Genomic DNA, 20,838 nt, shown 5'->3' on the forward strand with positions numbered 1-20,838 from the left:
GCGGATGTACGCCGCACGTGTCCTTTGGCAGCGCAGCGGCGCCTTTGACAAAACACCGCACGGGCCAAGACGACCGTGTATATAAGCTAATGGACTTTACGCCTATGGGCGTATCAAAGAGATAAAGATGACGGCCGAGTGGCGCAGTGGGCAGCGACCCTGCTTTCTGAGTCCAAGTTCGTGGGTTCGATTCCCACAACTGGAAAATATTTGTGTGATGAACATGAATGTTTTTCAGTGTCCGGGTGTTTCTATCTATCTGTATATCATAAGTATTATTTTTATGTGTGTGTATAATACACACACATAAAAAAATATTCATCAGCTATCTTAGTATCCATAACACAAGCTACGCTTACTTTGGGGCTAGGTGGCGATGTGTGTATTTTCGTAGTATATTTATTATTAATTAATTTATAAAGTAGAAAACATGGGGAATAGGGTGGATTAGTAAATTTAAAAAAAAAAAGATAGTTTAGACTTTGGACTTGACTCACTTTGCGCCCAGCATCTGCTGTATCTCCAGGAAGCTCTTGCCCTTGGTCTCCGGCACCACGAACAGCGTGAAGAAGAACGCGGCGATGCAACACGCGCAGAAGATAAAGAAGCCCACGTGCATGCCGATGGACTCCGAGATCGACGGGAAGAACCTGGGGGTCACACACAGCTTAGCATTATGAGTTTTTTAAACTGACCATAGGCCTATTTATTTATTTTTATTTAAACAACTTTATTGCATAATAGAGGAAACGCACACAGGAACACTTACATTAACATAAATTATATGCAAAAGGCGGCCTTATCACTAAAAGTGATCTCTTACAGGCTACCTTAACTATTGGAATAAGGCAATGAGAGACGGGAAATCGCATTTCTATATATGAAAAATAAATATATATATATATATATATATAATATACATAAATAATTAAATAAAGTAATAAATGTACTAATATAATATATGTATATAGTTAATTATAAGCAATACCTAAATGTGAAAAGTGACCATCTAATTGAAGCAGTAGTAAAACATGACAGGGGTAGAAATAAATATTCAATAATCAAAGAAGCACAAGAAATACAAATAGAATTAAATTTAACGCATAAAGACACACACTCCAAAAAAGAGATTAAAGATGCAATATTGAAAAAGCTGAATGAATCATGGCGAAACAAGCAGTTACATGGACAATTTCCCAAAAAAGTATTAGACCAGGCAAATATTGATCGGGAGCGTTCGTTTAGATGGATGAAAAAACAGCAGGTATCTCCTAGTATAGAGTCATCAGTATTTGCCATTCAGGACCAAGCTATTATGACCAGACAACATCAACGTGATATACTGAAAGAACCAGTGGACGGAAAATGCCTCCTTTGTGCAAGTAAAGATGAGACCACGCAGCACATAATTTCTGGATGCGAAAAGTTGGCAGGGAACTATTATGTCAAGCGACATAATAACCTTGTCCAATACGTCTACTGGTGTTTGACCAAAAAACACAAAATTGAAGTTTCTGACCTCTGGTGGAAAGAAGCGCTCACTCAACCACAAATCAAAGAAAATGAATCCGCTAAAATTTTATGAGAAATGCCCATACAAACAGATGTCACTGTGACGCATAACAGACCTGATATAATATACATCGAAAAAAAAAATAACAAAACATTTTTAATTGATATAACAGTACCATCTGATTACAATATAGGGCCAAAAGAGATTGAAAAGTTGAGTAAGTATCATTTATTGAAAACTGAAGTCAGTTGTTTGTGGAATACTAAAACGACTGTTATTCCAATATAGCAACAGGTATAGTTGCTAAGAGTATTACAAAATATATAGATAAGTTAGACTCGAACATTGACATCAGCATTATTCAAAAACAAGCAGCCATACATACATCAATGATTCTCAGCAAAGTCCTAGGTGACACTGTATTTGTACACAATACTCAACAAGACCAGCGCGTACAAAACACACAACAACCATCAAATACTCAAATGTCTTCAAGGATACCAGGCCCCTCAAACATTACTTACACACAAAACACGCGGCAGTCACCAAGCGGAATAAATAGATCTTGCCCAAATCATACACAGACTCATCACAATAGACGACGAGGGAAACGCAGAGGGAGGAGAAGAAGAAGTACAGAACACCATAATATAGATACATAGAAGGGGGTGTAGATATCTTTTTTCCTGTGAGTTGCGGGACGGGATATTTATAACAGCCGACATAGGAAGTCGAGAAAGTGAAAATCACCGAATATATGTATATAGATATTTATATAAATATAATACATATTAATATATATGCATAAATATACATACATAAACATATAAAATACATAATCATCATCAAACTCAAATTCAAAATGCATTTATTTTAGAAATGAAATTTATTTTAAAGAATTATCGAAAAGGGTTATCGAGTCTACCGGTGATCCTAGAGCGGGCAGTTACCTTGGCCAACGAATTAGTTTGGCCATCCAAAGGGGCAATGCTGCCAGCATCTTAGGAACTGTGCCTCGCTGCGGTGGTTTCGAGGACGTTTTAGATTTTATTTAGTTTTAAATAGTTTATTTTAGGTTATATTTATAAAACAATTATTTTAAAGAATAAACAAATAGTTTTTTTTTAAGTAGGGCCAATATAAGTATATTATGAAAATTAAGCTTAATTTGCCATACTCCGCGAACAGCAGGAAAATCTGTATGGTGTAATTTATAATTGCCTCAATCCTTATACTCCACGCCAAACAGATTTTCTTTTATCGATTCGTCATTATTTACTCGGAGGTGGGCGTCCATTGGGTTTTTATAATAACAATCCAACGTGTCACGTGAGGTCACGTGATTGTAAGATTTGGCCATGGGGAGGGAGTTCGATCAAATCTCACGACACCTCACCAGGGGAAATTAAAAAAACACCTCACGTAATTTATTGTCGCCCCCTGGCTCCCTAGTCGCGCCTAAAGAAGTATTGCTTCAAAAACTCACTTGGTGACGAGGAAGGACAGGGTCCAGCAGAAGGCGGTGGCGATGGGCGCGGCCACGGACTTCACCTCGATGGGCAGCAGCTCGCCCATGACCGCCCACGGCAGCGGGCCCAGCCCCCAGCAGTACGTCACGATGAACAGCACCAGCGCCAGCACGGGCAGGAAGCTGATGGTCGCCACCGCGGGGCTCTCCACGTGCAGCAGCAGGAAGAACATGCCCAACAGCGCCTGCGGCCGCAGACAGGCTTAGCGGCAGCGCGACGTGTGCCGTGCGGCTGACACAGTGGCGTGCGCAACACGCGCAAAAGCACTGCCTACCCTTACATTTTCGTATAACCCATAAATTTTGACGGCCGATTGGCACAGTTTGCAGCGACCCTGCTTTCTGAGTCCAAGGCCGTGGGTTCGATTCCCACCACTGGAAAATGTTTGTGTGATGAGCATGAATGTTTGTCAGTGTCTGGGTGTTTATATGTATATTGCTATTATTTATGTATATTATTCATAAAAATATTCATCAGTCATCTTAGTACCCATAACACAAGCTACGCTTACTTTGGGGCTAGATGGCGATGTGTGTATTGTCGCAGTATATTTATTTATTTATTTATTTATTTTAAATGCGTGGGGAACCTGTGCACGCCACTGTCCGGGGAATTTATAAAAATGCGACTTCTCCCAATGTTTTCTCAACTCTCCGAGCATTGGAGCACCAGTGGAAATCTATATCTTTATATATATATTTCTTGTGTGCGTGTGTATGTCACTGAACTCCTCCTAAACGGCTGGACCGATTTATGAGTTTTTTGGTATGCGTTTGTGTGGCACCCTGGATGGTTTAGATTCACAAATCAGCCCGACAGATGGCGCTGGGGTCCGCTAGTATACTTATAAAATGAAGTTGTGTTAGTTCCACCATTTATATCTCACGAACGGATGGACCAATTTTTATGATATTTGATTTTTTGAATTTCTCTAAGACCGGAATAGGATAATAAATATTAAAATGTAACATTCATAAAAACAAAAAAATGATGCCGGGACAGCTAGTCTATCTATCTATCTATATATATATATTAAAGAGAAAGTGTGTGGGTATGTTCCGTATAGGCTCCGAAAAGGCTGGACCGATTTCAATGAAACTTTCAGGGAATCTCCGGATTGACTTGTAATCCTGTAAAGTTTGGTGACGATCGGAGCACTCCTATTTTTGAACTGTCAAACTGTCAAATACAGCTTTTATTTACTATGATGATATTCTATTGTTGGGTGTACATTGGTGTAGATAATGATCTTCACCCGCGCGAGAAGAGAATAGAAGAAAATGAATACGGAAAGAAAGAAATTATTTAGTATATTATGAGACTTAAATTAAAAATTTAATGATGTAAGTTTATTGTTTAAATAAAATAAAGCAAAATCTAGCCCGGCGAAGCGGGCTGGGTACGCTAGTAATATCATAAAATTTAACTTGTAATAAACAAAGGTAAACTTCTGCTATTCCACGCTTTAGCAGATGGACACGTTAATTATGTCTCTTGACAGAGGATTTCATTGGGGGATATAATTATTGTCTCTTGCCTATGCTAGCCCTGCAGTACGCGAACAGTGACGTGCACTCCATACAAGCGCAAAAGCACTGGATGTAGTGTAAGTGATTACACTGCCTCGTGTGTTCCTGAGCAATGTTACTACGTGAGTATTACCCGAGCCGCAGGCGAGAGTAGACGTGTGACAGTTGGTCATGAGCAATGCCGAGCCAGTGACTAGGGGACGTAGCAGATCCTACACTGCCTACCCATAAATTTTCGTATAACTCACAAATGCGAAGGATTTTTCCATTTAATGCCTTCTTCACGCATACCCTGGTCAAGAACCCTGTGCACGCTGTATTTTTAATGCTGTTGTATTAAGAATAAATAAATAAATAGTGTAAACAGCTGTTGATTATATGTTATGCGAACTAAATAATTAAAAAAAAGAAAAGGTTTTAGTAGTCATCTCTTTAAAGGTCATTTAAGTACTGTGAACTCTATGGGGAACGATGGCAAGATACTCACCAGGCCAATAGAAGTTCCGCAGGTGGAAATGAGCAGCAGAATCCGCCGGCCAAGTCGGTCCACGACGAATGGAGTGATGAACGACGCGACCAGCTGCAATGAGCAATAAACTAATAAATAAATATACAACGACAATACACACATCGCCATCTAGCCACAAAGTAAGCGTAGCTTGTGATATGGGCACTAAGATGACTGATGAATATTATTATAAACTAGCTGACCCGCGCAACTTCGTCTGCACCGATTCTGTTTTAATATCTTAAAAAAACCTAGTAGGTCCTAAAATCTCCGACAGTATTTATCAGATCTTCATTAAAATTAGACATTACATGCTTGTTAGTAAATAGTATACAAATAAATAAAAAGAGAATTATTAAAATCGGTTCAAATTTAACGGAGAAGGATGAAGGATGAAGTAAAATTGATAAAAATTTTCATCCCGTTTCCCGGAGGAAACTCGGGATAAAAAGTATCCTATATGTTGACCCGGAATACCAGCTACCACTATACCAAATTGTATTTAAATCTGGTCCGTAGTTTTTACGTGATGCCTAGACAGACAGACAGACAGAGAGACAAACATTAAATAAAAATCTGTTTTGAACTCAGTATCGATTATAAAGCATCGCCCAATCAAAATTTTCAAAATATATTAAATGAACAGAAATCTTCCAGTTACAGTTTTATTATAAGTATAGATAATATACAGATAAACACTCGGACAATGAAAAACATTCATGTTCGTCACACAAACATTTTCCAATTGTGGCGATCGAACCCACGGTTTGGTCTCAGAAAGCAGGGTCGCTGCCACTTGCGCCAATCGGCCGACATAATTTTTTTTTCAAACAAGTTCAAAATCGGTTCATCCGTTCGGAAGCTACGGTGTCAGATACGGACACAGCCACAGACACACACACACACACACACACACACACATCAAACTTATAAAACCCCCTGTGTTTTGCGTCGCAGGTCAATACGACAGGATGTAAAAAAAAATGTAATACACATAAATACTTATAATATACAGATAAACATCCAGACACTGAAAAACATTCATGTTCATCGCACAAACATTTTCCAGTTCTGGGAATCGAACCCACGACCTTGGACTTGAAATACATAACATAACATAACACCCCGCGGTTTATAAGTCGCGGTTTAAATACGACAGGATGTGAAAAAACTTTCTTCACAGTTGTAGTGGGTGTAATCTGTGGTTTGCACCCACCTGCACGGCGCCGATGATGATGGTGGCGACGGATGGCTCCATGTCAGTGCCGGACGCCTTGAAGATGTCCGTCATGTAGAACAGCACCGCGTTTATGCCGCTGAACTGCTGGAAGAACACTAGCGCGCACGAGATGTAGAACGCCTTGAAGTTGCTACCGCGGAAAACGTCTCCGATCTGCGGCCGGAGAAAAGCACATAAATGCACGAATTAATGAAGTGTGACGTGCGGTAATGGCAGATCAGAATCAAATTCAAAATCAAATTCAAAATTCATTTATTTCAAGTACGCCAAATTCATAAGCACTTTTGAAACGTCAAGTCTGTTTGTAGTGACTCTACCACCGGTTCGGAAGGCAGATTACCTACCGTATTACTACCGTGTAATTCTTATGCCACACACACACACTATAAAAGTGTCTATTATGGGCCTACTTGAATAAAGATATTTTTGACTTTGACTTTGTCTTTGACTTTGGTTCCACTGAGAAGAGCCGGCAAGAAACTCAGCAGATTGCTCTTTTCCAAAATCATTTTATAGTTTAACATTCATCATCATATCAACTCAAAGTCAAAGTCAATGTCAATAGGTACTCAGTTATTCATACAGTTATACATAGATGTGTACACAGCTGTCAGTAGTGATGACGATAACTACAATCGTAAACTTAAAACTAAAGCTACGAGGGTTCCAAACGCGCCCTGGTCTTAGAAGAAGCCCACAACAAACTTAGCCGGTTGCTATTTTTTTGTTATCACCATCTCACATTGTCTTTCTTCTTAGACCAGGGCGCGTTTGGAACCCTCGTAGCTTTAGTTTTAATTTGACGAATTTAGTTATCGCCATCAACTCACTCGTATGTCATATTTTACATCAACGTATATTAATACGCATTAAAAGTGCCATCTATGTGCCTATTTGAATAAAGAAATATTTGGCTTTGACTTTGACTTTGTGTTTTGTAGGGTTCTCACCGTGGCAGTTTTCTCCTTGGAGGCGGTGACGTCAGCTTTTATCAGCGCCAGCTCCGCCGCAACGCCCTGGCGCGAGCGGCCTCGGATCGTCATAAGGCATTGGGCTGCTTCCTCGGTTTTGTCTGCCGAACAATACATAAACGAATACTCTTTTATTGCACACCAAATAATAGAAAAAATAGACATTTAAAATTTAAAATTGAATTGAATTTAAAATTGAAAAACTATGTAATACCGCCATTTTGTGGCGGCGGCCATCTTAGACAGCTGATCACCAAACACAGCTAAGAACACTCCCGTCTCCCGACTAATTCCAATTCAAACAGACTACAAGATCGAAATCGGTGCATCCGTTCGGGTGCTACGATGCTAGAGACAGATTCACACACACAGACACGTCAAATGTATCACCCGTCGTTTTTGCGTCGTGAGAGTAAAAAAAATTACCGTTTATCGCTTTTGTGAAAAAATATGTGTCATCAAACACAGCTAAGAACACTCCTGACTAATTCACCTTGCAAACAAACAACATAACCAAAATCAGTTCATCCGTTGGGAACCAAAGTGCCAGAGATGGACACTCACATACGCCCAGACTGACAGACAGTCACGTCAAACTTATGACTATATCGATATCATAATCGATATCGTAATCGATATTATAATCGATATCATAATCGATAATATAATCGATATTATAATCGATATCGTAATCGATATCGTAATCGATATTAAAATCGATTACTGTAATCGATATCGTAATCGATATATCTAATCGATATCATAATCGATATCGTAATCGATATCTTAATCGATATTATAATCGATATTATAACCGACATTTAAATCGATTACTGTAATCGATATCATAATCGATGTTATAATCGATATCATAATCAATATCGTAATCGATATCTTAATCGATATCATAATCGATATTATTATCGATATCATAATCGATTACTGTAATCGATATTATTGACATCATAATCTATAACTGTAATCGATATCATATTCGATATCATAATCGATATTATTATCGATATCATAATCGATATTATTATCGATATCATAATCGATATCATAATCGATATTATTATCGATATTATCATCGATATTATTATCGATATTATAATCGATATCATAATCAATATCGTAATCGATATATCTAATCGATATCATAATTGATATCTTAATCGATATCATAATCGATATTATAATCGATAACTGTAATCGATATCATAGTCGATATCATAATCGATATTATAATCGATATCATAATCGATATTATAATCGATGTCATAATCGATATCATAATCGATATCATAATCGATATCACATTCGATATCATAATCGATATTATTATCGATATCATAATCGATATTATTATCGATATCATAATCGATATCATAATCGGTAATATAATCGATATCATAATCGATATCATAATCGATATCATAATCGATATCATAATCGATATCATAATCGATATTATAATCGATATCATAATCGATATTATAATCGATAACTGTAATCGATATCATAATCGATTACTGTATTCGATATTATCATCGATATCATAATCGATAATATAATCGATATTATAATCGATATCATAATCGATATTATAATTGATATCATAATCGATATTATAATTGATATCATAATCGATATTATAATCGATATCATAATCGATATTATTATCGATATCAAAATCGATATTATAATCAATATCATAATCAATATCATAATCGATATCATAATCGATATTATAATCGATAACTGTAATCGATATTATAATCGATTACTGTAATCGATATTATAATTGATATCATAATCGATAACTGTAATCGATATCATAATAGATATCATAATAGATATCGTAATCGATATTATAATCAATATTACTATCGATATTATTATCGATATTATTATCGATATCATAATCGATATCATAATCGGTAATATAATCGAAACCACTCTGAATACGTATTTGCGCAGAGCTTGCGTCAAGCCAACTCTACGTTCTTGGGAACACTCTCCAAAATATATCAAAAGGTCAAAGGCCAACTCACCTTTCAATAGATAATAGGTCGGCGACTCCGGCATGAAGAAGAAGGAGATCGCGAACAGAGCCACTACAGCCACTCCGAGGTACGCCACCGCGTGGTACGACACGTAGGGCCCAACTCCGTACACCAACAGGAAACCAACTGTGATGAAGGACTGGAGGAAGGAGCCCAGCGCGCCTCGAGACTCCACCTAGAGATACAAGAATTTCAATATCCTGAGTTTTCCAAAACGAGTTTCAAACACCATAGCTCCATCATCAATTACTTATTGATGAAGATGATGATCATTGTGGGACTACAGATTGCAAGCTACCATCTGTAACAAAACCATACTGGGCAGCGACCCTGCTTTCTGAGTCCAAGGCCGTGGGTTCGATTCCCACAACTGGAAAATGTTTGTGTGATGAGCATAAGTGTTTTTCAGTGTCTGGGTGTTTATATGTATTTTCTAAGTGTTTATGTACCTATATATAATTCATAAAAATATTCATCAGTCCTCTTAGAACCCATAACACAAGCTTACGTTTACTTTGGGGCTAGGTGGCGATGTGTGTACTGTCGTAGTATATTTATTTATTTAAAAAAAAAAAAAAACTCGTTTTGGAATCTATGTAAACAAACCAAAAATCACGATGTATAGGGTTGCTAAAGTTTAAATAATAAAAATTGTAATTTTAGCATTTCCAAGTTAAACATTAAATTTTAGTTAGCACCGTTCTCTGCAGGGCTAGCACGGGCGGGAGATAAAAATTATATCCCCCGATTATATCCTCTGACAAGAGATATAATTAACTTGCCCACCTGCTAAATCACTGATACATGGAATAGGAGAAGTTTACCCCCGTTTATTAATACACATATGTTATTTGGTTATTATTTCCACTTGTGCGCCAGTGCTCTGAGAGTTGATAAAGCTGTGGGAGAAGATAAATTTATAGCCTTTCCCCGGGGATATAACTGTCTCCTGCCCATGCTAGCCGGGCTGAAAGATAACATACATCCCGTGCGTAAAAGTAAGAGAAATAGCTTCAAACTAAAACTTCATTACATCATTACCGGCCCACTAGCACGGGTCTCCTCCCACAATGAGGAGGGGTCAAGCCTGTAGTCCACCACGCTGGCCCCGTGCGGATTGGTGGACTCCACGCACCTTTGAGAATATTATTAAGAACTCTCAGGCATGCATTTCCTCATGATGTTTACCTTCACCGTTGAGGCAAGTAATATTTTAATAACTTAAAACGCACATAACTTAGAAAAGTTAGAGGTGCGTGGAATCGAACTCGGCACACCGAAAGTGAGATCGAGCTCCTACCCAATGCGCTATCACCGCTTCGCTTACCTAACATTTACAATTTTTTTATTATTACAGCCGGTCATGTCTACCAAGCGTGTATTATAGTATTCGTCATATAATTCCGCGGATTAGTAAAATTTGGATTTTTTATGATCATTAGTCAAATTGACTACAGATGGTATGAAATGTTGACATTTTGTTTGTCGATTAACGTACTTGGTTACTACGAGGAATATAACTATATATTCCTCTATAACTATAATTTGACCGGGTCGAGTGGGCTTGGAGGCGTAGTGAAATTTTCTTGGCGTAGGAAACGAGCGAGCCCAGAAATCACCGATTAATTCGATTTTAAACTTTTTTGAAATGAATAAGCTGAAATTATAAAAATATAGACAATGATAGATATATTTTTAAATATATCAAGAGGGATTTATTTTTAAAGTTAAAAAGGTTGATAACCTCTGAAATGTTTATTTTCAAGCTGTATCCAGAAACGACCATTAGAGGCATGAGCTATGACATTAAATAATGGTATTGTATAGAAGCAGGCGTTACTTTGCGGAAATCCATGATATATTATCAAAATTAAGCTTAATTTGCTATACTCCGCGAAAAGCAGGAGAATCTGTGTGGTGTAATTTATAATTTCTTCAATCCTTATACTCCACCAAACAGATCCTCGGCAATACACCCTCTACGCACGTTTCGCTCCGAAACCGGAGCATCATCAGGAGATGTTGACTTTACAATGAATAATTGTTAAGTCTTAACACTTATTCATTATATTACACCACACAGATTCTCCTGCTTTTCGCGGAGTATAGAAAATTAAGCTTAGTTTGATAATATTTAAATAATGGTAGTTTAATGTCGCGGAAACCCTAAAAAGTGATCTTAACAGAGTTTCAACGGATTGAATAATGGCACAGCTCTAGAATCACACGCCGCACGGAAAAACACCCCTCAGGTGCAACTCCAATGCCAATTGTTTCGTACTGTTAGAATAAGCTAGTATTGTTACAGTGGTCGAATATTGCTGACTTGCTATTTCCGAATTCATGTCAATATCAAATTGTCGATCAGCAATTTGGGTCTAGAAAGGCGATACTTTTCAGCAAATCCAGACAGTTCTTATTTTTCAATCGAATTGCTGCCCAACAACGAACTTGGTTTCTACCTGCCGGTTGGCCTTCAGTAAGGAGATTTAAGATTACTCGGGTTCTGCGACAAGTATAAGAAAAAAAAAGTTTATAAATTATACTTAAGTAATAAAGTGCAGGTGCTAAGAACATTTGGTGTTTTTTTTATAAACACCGTCACCCCACGGCAAGTAGGTATATCTATAGTACCTAAGCTATAAATTAACAATAAAAACGGTATTCTCTAAAACGGTCAGGTTACCAGCTTTCTAAATTCTAACTAGCATCATTTTGTCAGTTTGTAAAAAAATATTTCTTAAACTCTACAACATGTATGCACATCGCGCGAAAGTGACCTATTTGTCAATATAGGTCTAACCTGTCGCGCCACTCCGTCCCACATATTTGAATACAATGGGGCGAGCAATTATTGCTTATAGGTAGGTACTAATGAAACTAGGTGGTATAAGCCTAATGGTTAGGACTTCGGCTTCACTTTCGGCCACTATAGTGTCCGGTAGCGGGCCGGTTATGGGGTGAGAATAATAATGGTGAATATACTTCATGTAGGTACTAACTGTGGCAATTTCCGCGCAGTACATAGGAGATATGGTGAACAGCATGCCGACAGCGACGCCCCAGAATATTCTACCGGCGTACAGGAACGCCATGTTGCTGGCTGCCGCTACCAGGATCCAGCCGACGAACAGGGGGATGGTGGAAGACATCAGCCCCCATTTCCTTCCGATGGTCGAAGCCGCGAAACCGCCGATGAACGGCCCTGAAATTAGCCCACACAAGTTATGAAATTATCTACGGTAAACGTTTCTTAAATATGACGGCCGACTGGCGCAGTGGGCAGCTACCCTGCTTTCTGAGTCCAATGCCGTGGGTTCGATTCCCACAACTGGAAAATATTTATGTACATTAATGTTTTTCAGTGTCTGGGTGTTAGTATATTATAAGTATTTATGTATATTATTTATAGAAATATTCATCAGTCATCTTAGTACCAATAACACAAGCTACGCTTACTTTGGGGCTAGATGGCGCTGTGTGTATTGTCGTAGTAAATTTTTTTTTGGGTTTCCATCGTATCTATTATTGTTGTGTATACTATAAGTTGTAATTTAATTCTAGTGTGTGTATATCCAAATAAAAGATTTTTCTTTCTTTAAATTCTAGGATGACCCGGGAATCGAACCCAGACGTTCACCATAAAGACACCTTCCTGTGAGGAACATAGAAAATGCGAGGATATAATTTCTTACCAATAATAGCTCCAAAGTTAAGGACAGAGCCCATCCATGCGATCTCATCGGTACTCGGTGTCTGCTCAAGTGGTGACATAGACGTATCGTTGGAGGTCAGCTTGATGTTTATTGGCGCCGTCCATCCCATACTGAAACCAGTACAGAGGATCGCGATGTTCGCTGAAAAAAAAAAACATAATCAATCCATCAAACAATAAACCTTTAATTTGTAAAAATAAATGCTACAAATTAGTTATCCATTTAAGGTATTTTATAACATAACATAGAAGCACTAGTTAACACAGTTCTTTTTATTTGAAGAGTAGAAGGTAACTGACAGATACTTTAGCATTTATTTATAAAATAAAAGTTAAGATTGTTCTTCAACTTAGAATAGGTGTTTTGTGTTGTATTTACTATGGGCGAATTATATTAGAAAAGACATATTAAAAAAAAAACAAAAGTGACGTTTGACAGCAGTGAATGCAAGATTGAAATTATTATTTGAGACTCTAGGGTCTAGGGACTCTAGGGACTCCATGGTCTTCGGACACGAAAAATTTTATTAACATAGTGTCACAAAAATTGGTCCTTACGTCTGGTGACCCAAGAACTTGAGCTTATTTAGCCCAACGGCTAAGTCTATTGTAATTATTATTTAGTTTCATTATTAAAATTAAAATGACTTTATTAGAAAATATTTTGTGGAGTCTTGAATATTGTTATTGTTTGTAAAAAAGGTCATAATATATTATTTAAATCCCTGAGACAAATGCCCTCATGTGTTGGCTGCTGTTTAGTTAGTGATATATAAAATTAATATCTACCAATAAATATTTGTAGGTATTCCGAGAAATATTTGGTAGTAAGTTACATCCAATTCAAATGCATATGTGTACTGATAGAGAAGAGAAGAGAAGAGTGAGAAGTGACTAATCACTTCATACCATTTAGCAGTACCATGACAGTAATTATATTACCTCTAATGTTCTAAACGTTCACCATAAAATGGCAAAATGGGAAAAAGTTTGTGAACTAGCAACATTCCGCGGGTGCAAACTGAGATGCGCGCGGGGCGTTTTCACTGTTTTCGGACTTTCGTCCTATTCAATGCGTTTTTGGTAAAATATTCCCCTTGACTGCAATTTTACCTGGTTTAAAAAGAGATAATTTCGTCTAACATGATAGCGGGCTAACCTGTTAGGGTTGTTGCAGTAACATTCAACCTATAGCCCTAATCGGTTTCTACATGGCATCGTACCGGAACGCTATATCGCTTGGCACCATGGCTGTGTAAGACGAGCAAGATTACGTATTACGTTTTTTTTTGTATAAATAAATATACTACGACAATATACACATCGCCATCTAGCCCCAAAGTAAGCGTAGCTTGTGTTATGGGTACTAAGACAGCTGATGAATATTGTTATGAATATAACACACTGAAAACATTCATGTTCATCACACAATTTTTTTTTCAGTTATGGGAATCGAACCCACGGCCTTGGAGGCAAAAAGCAGGATCGCTGCCAACTGCGCTAACCGGCTGTATTTCATGGGAAAGCCTGTCGCTGTTGCAGACAATACTCAGAAATATTAAATTCCTAAATTGCGATCCCGCGACCTTCCACTTATAGGACAGCGGTCACCGCTGCGCCATAGGTCATCATGTCTGGTTTCGCTGTCTATATGTACCTAAGTACCTACAGTATTCATCACCATACCAGGGCTATTATAATCTATTGTGCCCAAGTGCTGACAGCGTCGCTTCACATCCTGTCTTTAAATCGACTTCTATTTATAGACTGTTGTTCGCGTTCTTCGTCATATACTACATACTTACAGATTTTTACAAAAAAACGTATGAATCGTTTATTTTTCTGGGATAAAAAGTAGCCTATGTGACTCTGTACGGGAGCTATGGTGGCACGCTCGACCGTAACAATAGGAAGATCTTCCTCCGAGCGGGTGGTCGTGCTCGGGGACCGAAGTCCGACAAAACGATTTCGATTTTCGGATGGTCACTTGCCGATAATCACCTCGCCATGAGAAGAGCCCGAGGGCGCGAAAACTTCGGAGGCGAGGTGGGAGACGTCGACCCGAGGGTACCTCCTGCATTAATAGCATGGGCAGGGGACAATTATATCCCCGGGGAAAGGATAAAAAATTGTCTTCTCCTACAGCTTTATCAGCTCTCAGAGCACTGGCGCATAAGTGAAAATATGTGTAATAATAAACGTAGGTTAAACTTCCCTATTCCATGTTCCCGTGATTTAGCAGGTGGACACGTTTGTACGGGAGCTATGGTGATACGCTCGACCGTAACAATAGGAAGATCTTCCTCCGAGCGGGTGATCGTGCTCGGGGACCCGAACATTCATTTTTGGAAGTTGCATGTATAGGCATTCTTAGTGAACACTTCGCTAGCGCGATGCAGGATTTTTGGAGCGCCATCTAGTTCTGTAATGTGGAGACCCCTACACGTTCATTATATCCCTTGTCGGGGGATATAACCGGGGGATATAATTTTGGTCTCCTGCCCGTGCCAGCCCTGCTGAGACGACTCTATATAGACTTTGTTTATTTAGGTACCTACTTTGAACACTTTTCAAACAAACTAGGTTCCTCTACACGCTAAGCATAGCCAGAAGACAAAAATGTTATCCCCTTATCCACAGACAAGGGATAAAATTAATACTTACACCTGCCATAGCACGGAAACGGGGAAAAGGAGAAGTTAAACACCGTTTAATGTTCTGAATTTATATGGCCTTTCTTTCGGGGTTCGAGAAATCGAACCTCGACACGCAACTTTTTAATTTAAGCGCAATTTTAACGCATGTAAATGCAAAGAAAATATTGCTTACATTAAGAGACAAGTCATAAATGATAGACTTTACATGACTTAATAAAATGGCTCCATTAAAAATGAATCGCAGTGACAAACTAATTATATATTTATTGCTCCATTGTTCAGTAACGAAGCGTGCTGTTACCATAATATTTAATGTCTTATCCATCTATCTTAAATAAGACAGGATATGAAAAAAACATGTTCATCATAGACTAAGTAGACTTGTTTTATTTTTACGGATGACTGGCCCAGTGGGCAGCAGCTTTCTGAGTCCAATGCTGTGGGTTCGATTCCTAAAACTGAAAATTGTTTGTGTGTTGAACATTAATGTTTATCTGTATATAATAAATACTTATGTGTATTACTCATAAAGTATTCATCAGTTATGTTAGTACCCATAACACAAGCTACGCTTACTTTGGGGCTAGATGGCGATGTGTGTATTGTCGTAGTATATTTATTTATATATTTTAATTTATTCTTGCTTGCGGTTATCTATCTTTTAAGACAGGATGTGAAATTAACCTATGTAGAAACTAGTTTTATTTTTCTATAGTCTTTTATAAGGAAGGAAAGAAATAAGTATGGCGGTAGGTACTTCCCCGGACGAAAATAATTGTCCATAGTTTTTTTTTTCTAATTCCACTGCAGGTTAGCCCTCTGGTGCAATCTCAACTGATGGCAAGTGATGATGCAGTGTAAGATGGTAGCGGGCTAACCCGTTAGGAAGTATGGTAGTCATACCCTCTAATCGGTCTCTACACTACATCGCACGTCTTTGCCAGCAGGGTGGTTACTAGCCACGGCCAAGGCCTTCCACCAGACCAGAGGAAATTCAGAAATAATAAATTCCCAAATTTCCCCTTGCCGGGAATTGAATCCGGGACCTTACATTCACAGTGCTCACCGTTACGCTAGGGAGGTCGTCATACTTATACTTGAGGAGGTTTATATACAAAGAAAACCGATACCAGTTATCCAAAAAGGCATCTAAACAGATTCGCATTTCCCGTATCAAGAACTGCATTTTACAGCAAAAATTCAAAATTCAAAATTTGTTATTTATGTCTTTTGAGATATAGAAGACTACATAATTGCCTAGTTAATAAGTGTTTCGACTCCGAAAGTGAGTTTTTTTTATTATCATACTATGAGAGATTATTTTCTTGGATAAAAAATAATATATTTACGCATTAATTCAATGAAATGATTAAAAACTAGTATTTTGATAATAATTCCATTTGACATTTAATTTTAGCGACTTGACGCCGCATATATTACATTATTAACATTTTACATTGGTTATGAATATAATAATAATGTATTTGTTAGCTTTTTAAAAACTGCCGTATTTTTTCCTACGGTCTAGAAAAAGGATAGCGTACTCTTAATAATGTATATTTTTTTCGTAGATCTAATCTATGTAAGATTTTAATTTTTTTTATATCTATACTTATAATAAAACTGTAACTGGAAGATTTCTGTACATTTAATATATGTATTTTAAAAATTTTGACCGGGGAAGCATTATAATCGATACTGAGTCCAAAACAGATTTTTCTTTTATTTTTGTCATTCTGTCAAAATAACAGAAAAATCTGTCTGTCTGTCTGGCCGGGCATCACGTCAAAACTACTGAACGGATTTAAATACAATTTGGTACAGTGGTAGCTGATATCCCGGGTCAACATATAGGATACTTTTTATCCCGATAAACAACAAGTTTCCTCCGGGATATGGGATGAAATTTTATATAAATTTTAGTTCATATCTCCGTTAAATTTGCACCGATTTTAATCATTCTTTTTTTATTTGACAGTCTGTACAACCAAGCATGTATTGTCTAATTTTAATAAAGATCTGATGAATATTGTCGGAGATCAAAATTTTCTTAATTCTGTGGCCCTAACAGTTTAGTTCAAATAGAAATGAAACTATAATGAAATATTATTCTCCAGATATTATTATTAAGTATGCAAATACACTTATCAGTTATTAAGTTTCTATTATTGTTGTAATATCAATACGTTACGGCAATAAATCATTTGATGCTTTGACAAAAGCAGGAAACGCTATGTGAATTGATAAGTATATTTAGCGATACGAATATTGACACAAAATTTCCTACTGCATATTATGTAAGCAAAGTACCTACATAATGTTTATTAGACGTTGTAAAATGTAATTGTGATATGCGGAATGGCTTAGGGGCGTCCATAAATTACGTGAGGTGTTTTTTAAAATTTTCTGTTCCTCCCTCCCCCCCCCTGGTGAGATATCGTGAAAGTTTATTCAACCCCCTCCCCCAGCCCCCAATCTTACTTGAGATTTTCCAAAAAGTGTCTTTCTTACGTAAACGCATCGGAATGTTAAGAAAAAAAACAAATGGTATAAAACAAATATGGTGGTTTGACAGTCTGTACATATATTAACGTCGAATAATGAATGAAATTATTTTCTCTCGAACGAATTAGTGAATGATCTTAATCGTATTACGAATGCATTTAAATTAAATCTGAAGCATGTAGAATCTAGATGAAATGGACCAAAATAGTATTATTTCTTTTGTGTTTCAATCAGAAAAAATTGCGTGATATTTGGAGAGACCCGCCCTCCCTCCAACGTAAGATTAAATGATATTTGACTCGACCCCCTCCCCCCTTTAAAAATGTCACGTATTTTATGAACGCCCCCTTAGTAGTTGGGTGTTCGGTCCCAACGGCATAAAACCGATCTTGGCGTAATTTTGCATTGGTAAGTATTTGAAATTTTTATCCCTTGGGATTTAAAAAAGGAAACAGCTATTTAATCGTAAAATATCTTTTGATAAGCAATAATGAATTCGACACGTGCGAAAACGTGCACAGGCGTATTTAGATATATATCTAGATATCTAGATATTTAGATTAGATAGACGTAGGTCGGTTATCTCGCAACGTGAGATAATGGCGTATAAGTCGAAACTGTATAATTAAATGATAGCTTGACTGTTAGGGCACGTACGCGATGCAATGGTAAAATACTATAAAAATGAGTGACTTGGCTATGGCTAAAGCTTTGGATTATGTTATTTTTGATTCGGGGTTCCTAACCTTTATCAATACAATTTAAAAAAGATGACTTAAAACTTTCGTAATTTCTGGATTTTGGTTTTTTTTTTGTTTATAGATTCATCGAATAATTAATACTATTTCTAAAGAAAATCAATCGACATCAGTAGGTTTTGAACAAGTTCTGCGTAGTAGCCATAGCTATACGTAGTCTAGTTTTTCTTAGGTACCTGCGTTATAAAGTAAACAATCTTTTCGTCACTTTTTAGTGTAAGATTTATATAAATTTTAATACATAAACAACACTGATATATATATTTACATATATACACTTTGATATTAGGTCGGTGATAAACAAAGTTTTTTTTTATTATGATTTATTTTATCACACTCGTTTTTAACACACACACTCGATATAATTTAAGCATAGCTTTCACTTAAAAGAAATGAGACAAGTAAGAAAAAATTTGGACTGTAGTGGCGCGCTTGTATTTATTTGGTAAAGATGTAACTTACACTATTTTAAGTTGAAGGAAACGTTTAGCTTACGTAAATAAATCGGCGTCATAATCATTATTACTAACCGGCCTATATATATATATATATATATATATTGGCCGGTTATAGGCCGGTTGGCGATTATATATATATTGTATATATATATATATATATATATACCAATACCGGCAAACTGGGTCGATCGTCTTCTCTTAAACTGAGGAGAGTTAAGCCCACCACACCGGCTAAGTGCAGACGGGTAGACTTAACACACTTTTGATAACGTTATTGAGAACTCTCAGGCAAGCAGGTTTCCTCACGGTGTTTTGCTTCTCCGTTAAATCAAATGATACATTAAATTTCTTAAGTTAAGAACGCACATAACTCCGAAAAGTTAGAGGTGCGTGCCGGGGATCGAACTCGCTTCTAAGCTCGAAGCTCTAACCACTAGGCTATCGATCTAGGTAAACCTATCGCATTCTGGGAGGTGACCCGGGCCATTGGATTGGTAGATTACACACGCCTTTGAGATCGTTATGGAGGTTTCCTCACGGTGTTTTCCTTCACCGTTGAAGTTATATTTAATTACTTAAAACGCACATAACCTAGAAATGTTAACGGTGCGTGCGGTGCCCCCCCCCCCCCCCCCCGAAAGTAAAGGGTTTATATGATAATGTTACTTCCTCGTTATTTCGAATTCAGTAAAAACGGTACTGTTATATAAACATTCAGTTGTCTTTCTGTTTGTTATTTCAACTGTCATTATTTTAATCATAACCCCTAAAGTTATTGGATTGTATACGTTTGTAAAGGAGAAAAAAACACATGCTTGTTTTATCTATAAAATGTTTTGATTGATAAATCGATGTCCCCTTTTGCATTTTAATAACTTTTATCTGATACACATTTGATAACAGAAATGCTGTCAATGATTACTTGAGTGTTAGATTAATATTTTTTTATACATTTTTAAAATTCATATAACAATTTCCATCAATGAAGTCTTGGCATAAGTGTATATACATTTACTCTTTGGGTCTTAGCGGCGAATAATTCTTATCGTCGTGTGATTTTATAACTTGTATATTATCTGTGGCAAAGTTTATAATTATATTATGTTAATAGAGGTCGAACATCACGAATGTAGATAACTATGTATTTATTTTTGATCAGTTTATTACTGTACTAGCTTTTACCCGCGGCTTCGCTTTGAAAATGCTTTGCCGGGAGGAATATGATACTGACCATGAACACAGAACAGTCCGCTTTTTACGGACGCTTGTCCATAGACAATGCTCTGTGCTTTCGGTTAGGTTTAAAAACTATAAAACGTGTAAATGAAAAACGAAATATTACTTCACGTGCTTTGGAAGTACATTATTCACTGTCTCTGAAACTTATCT

General features: G+C 37.1%; 1 protein-coding gene across 3 annotated transcripts in view; it reads right to left on the reverse strand.

Moving 5' to 3' along the window:
• Positions 1–20,838, reverse strand: part of LOC120634127 (facilitated trehalose transporter Tret1) — a 47,147-nt gene that overhangs the window by 3,160 nt on the left and 23,149 nt on the right. For all 3 annotated transcript variants that reach the window (XM_039904522.1, XM_039904524.1, XM_039904525.1), the window contains 8 exons: positions 13,052–13,213; positions 12,359–12,561; positions 9,345–9,531; positions 7,270–7,391; positions 6,296–6,472; positions 5,059–5,151; positions 3,000–3,226; positions 498–650 (listed from right to left, as the gene is read on the reverse strand). In XM_039904522.1, the coding sequence (XP_039760456.1) occupies positions 498–650; positions 3,000–3,226; positions 5,059–5,151; positions 6,296–6,472; positions 7,270–7,391; positions 9,345–9,531; positions 12,359–12,561; positions 13,052–13,213 (1,324 nt within the window). The remainder of the gene's footprint in view (positions 1–497; positions 651–2,999; positions 3,227–5,058; positions 5,152–6,295; positions 6,473–7,269; positions 7,392–9,344; positions 9,532–12,358; positions 12,562–13,051; positions 13,214–20,838) is intronic.

Source organism: Pararge aegeria, chromosome 23 (genome assembly GCF_905163445.1).
Source record: "Pararge aegeria chromosome 23, ilParAegt1.1, whole genome shotgun sequence".
Lineage (NCBI taxonomy): Eukaryota > Metazoa > Arthropoda > Insecta > Lepidoptera > Nymphalidae > Pararge > Pararge aegeria.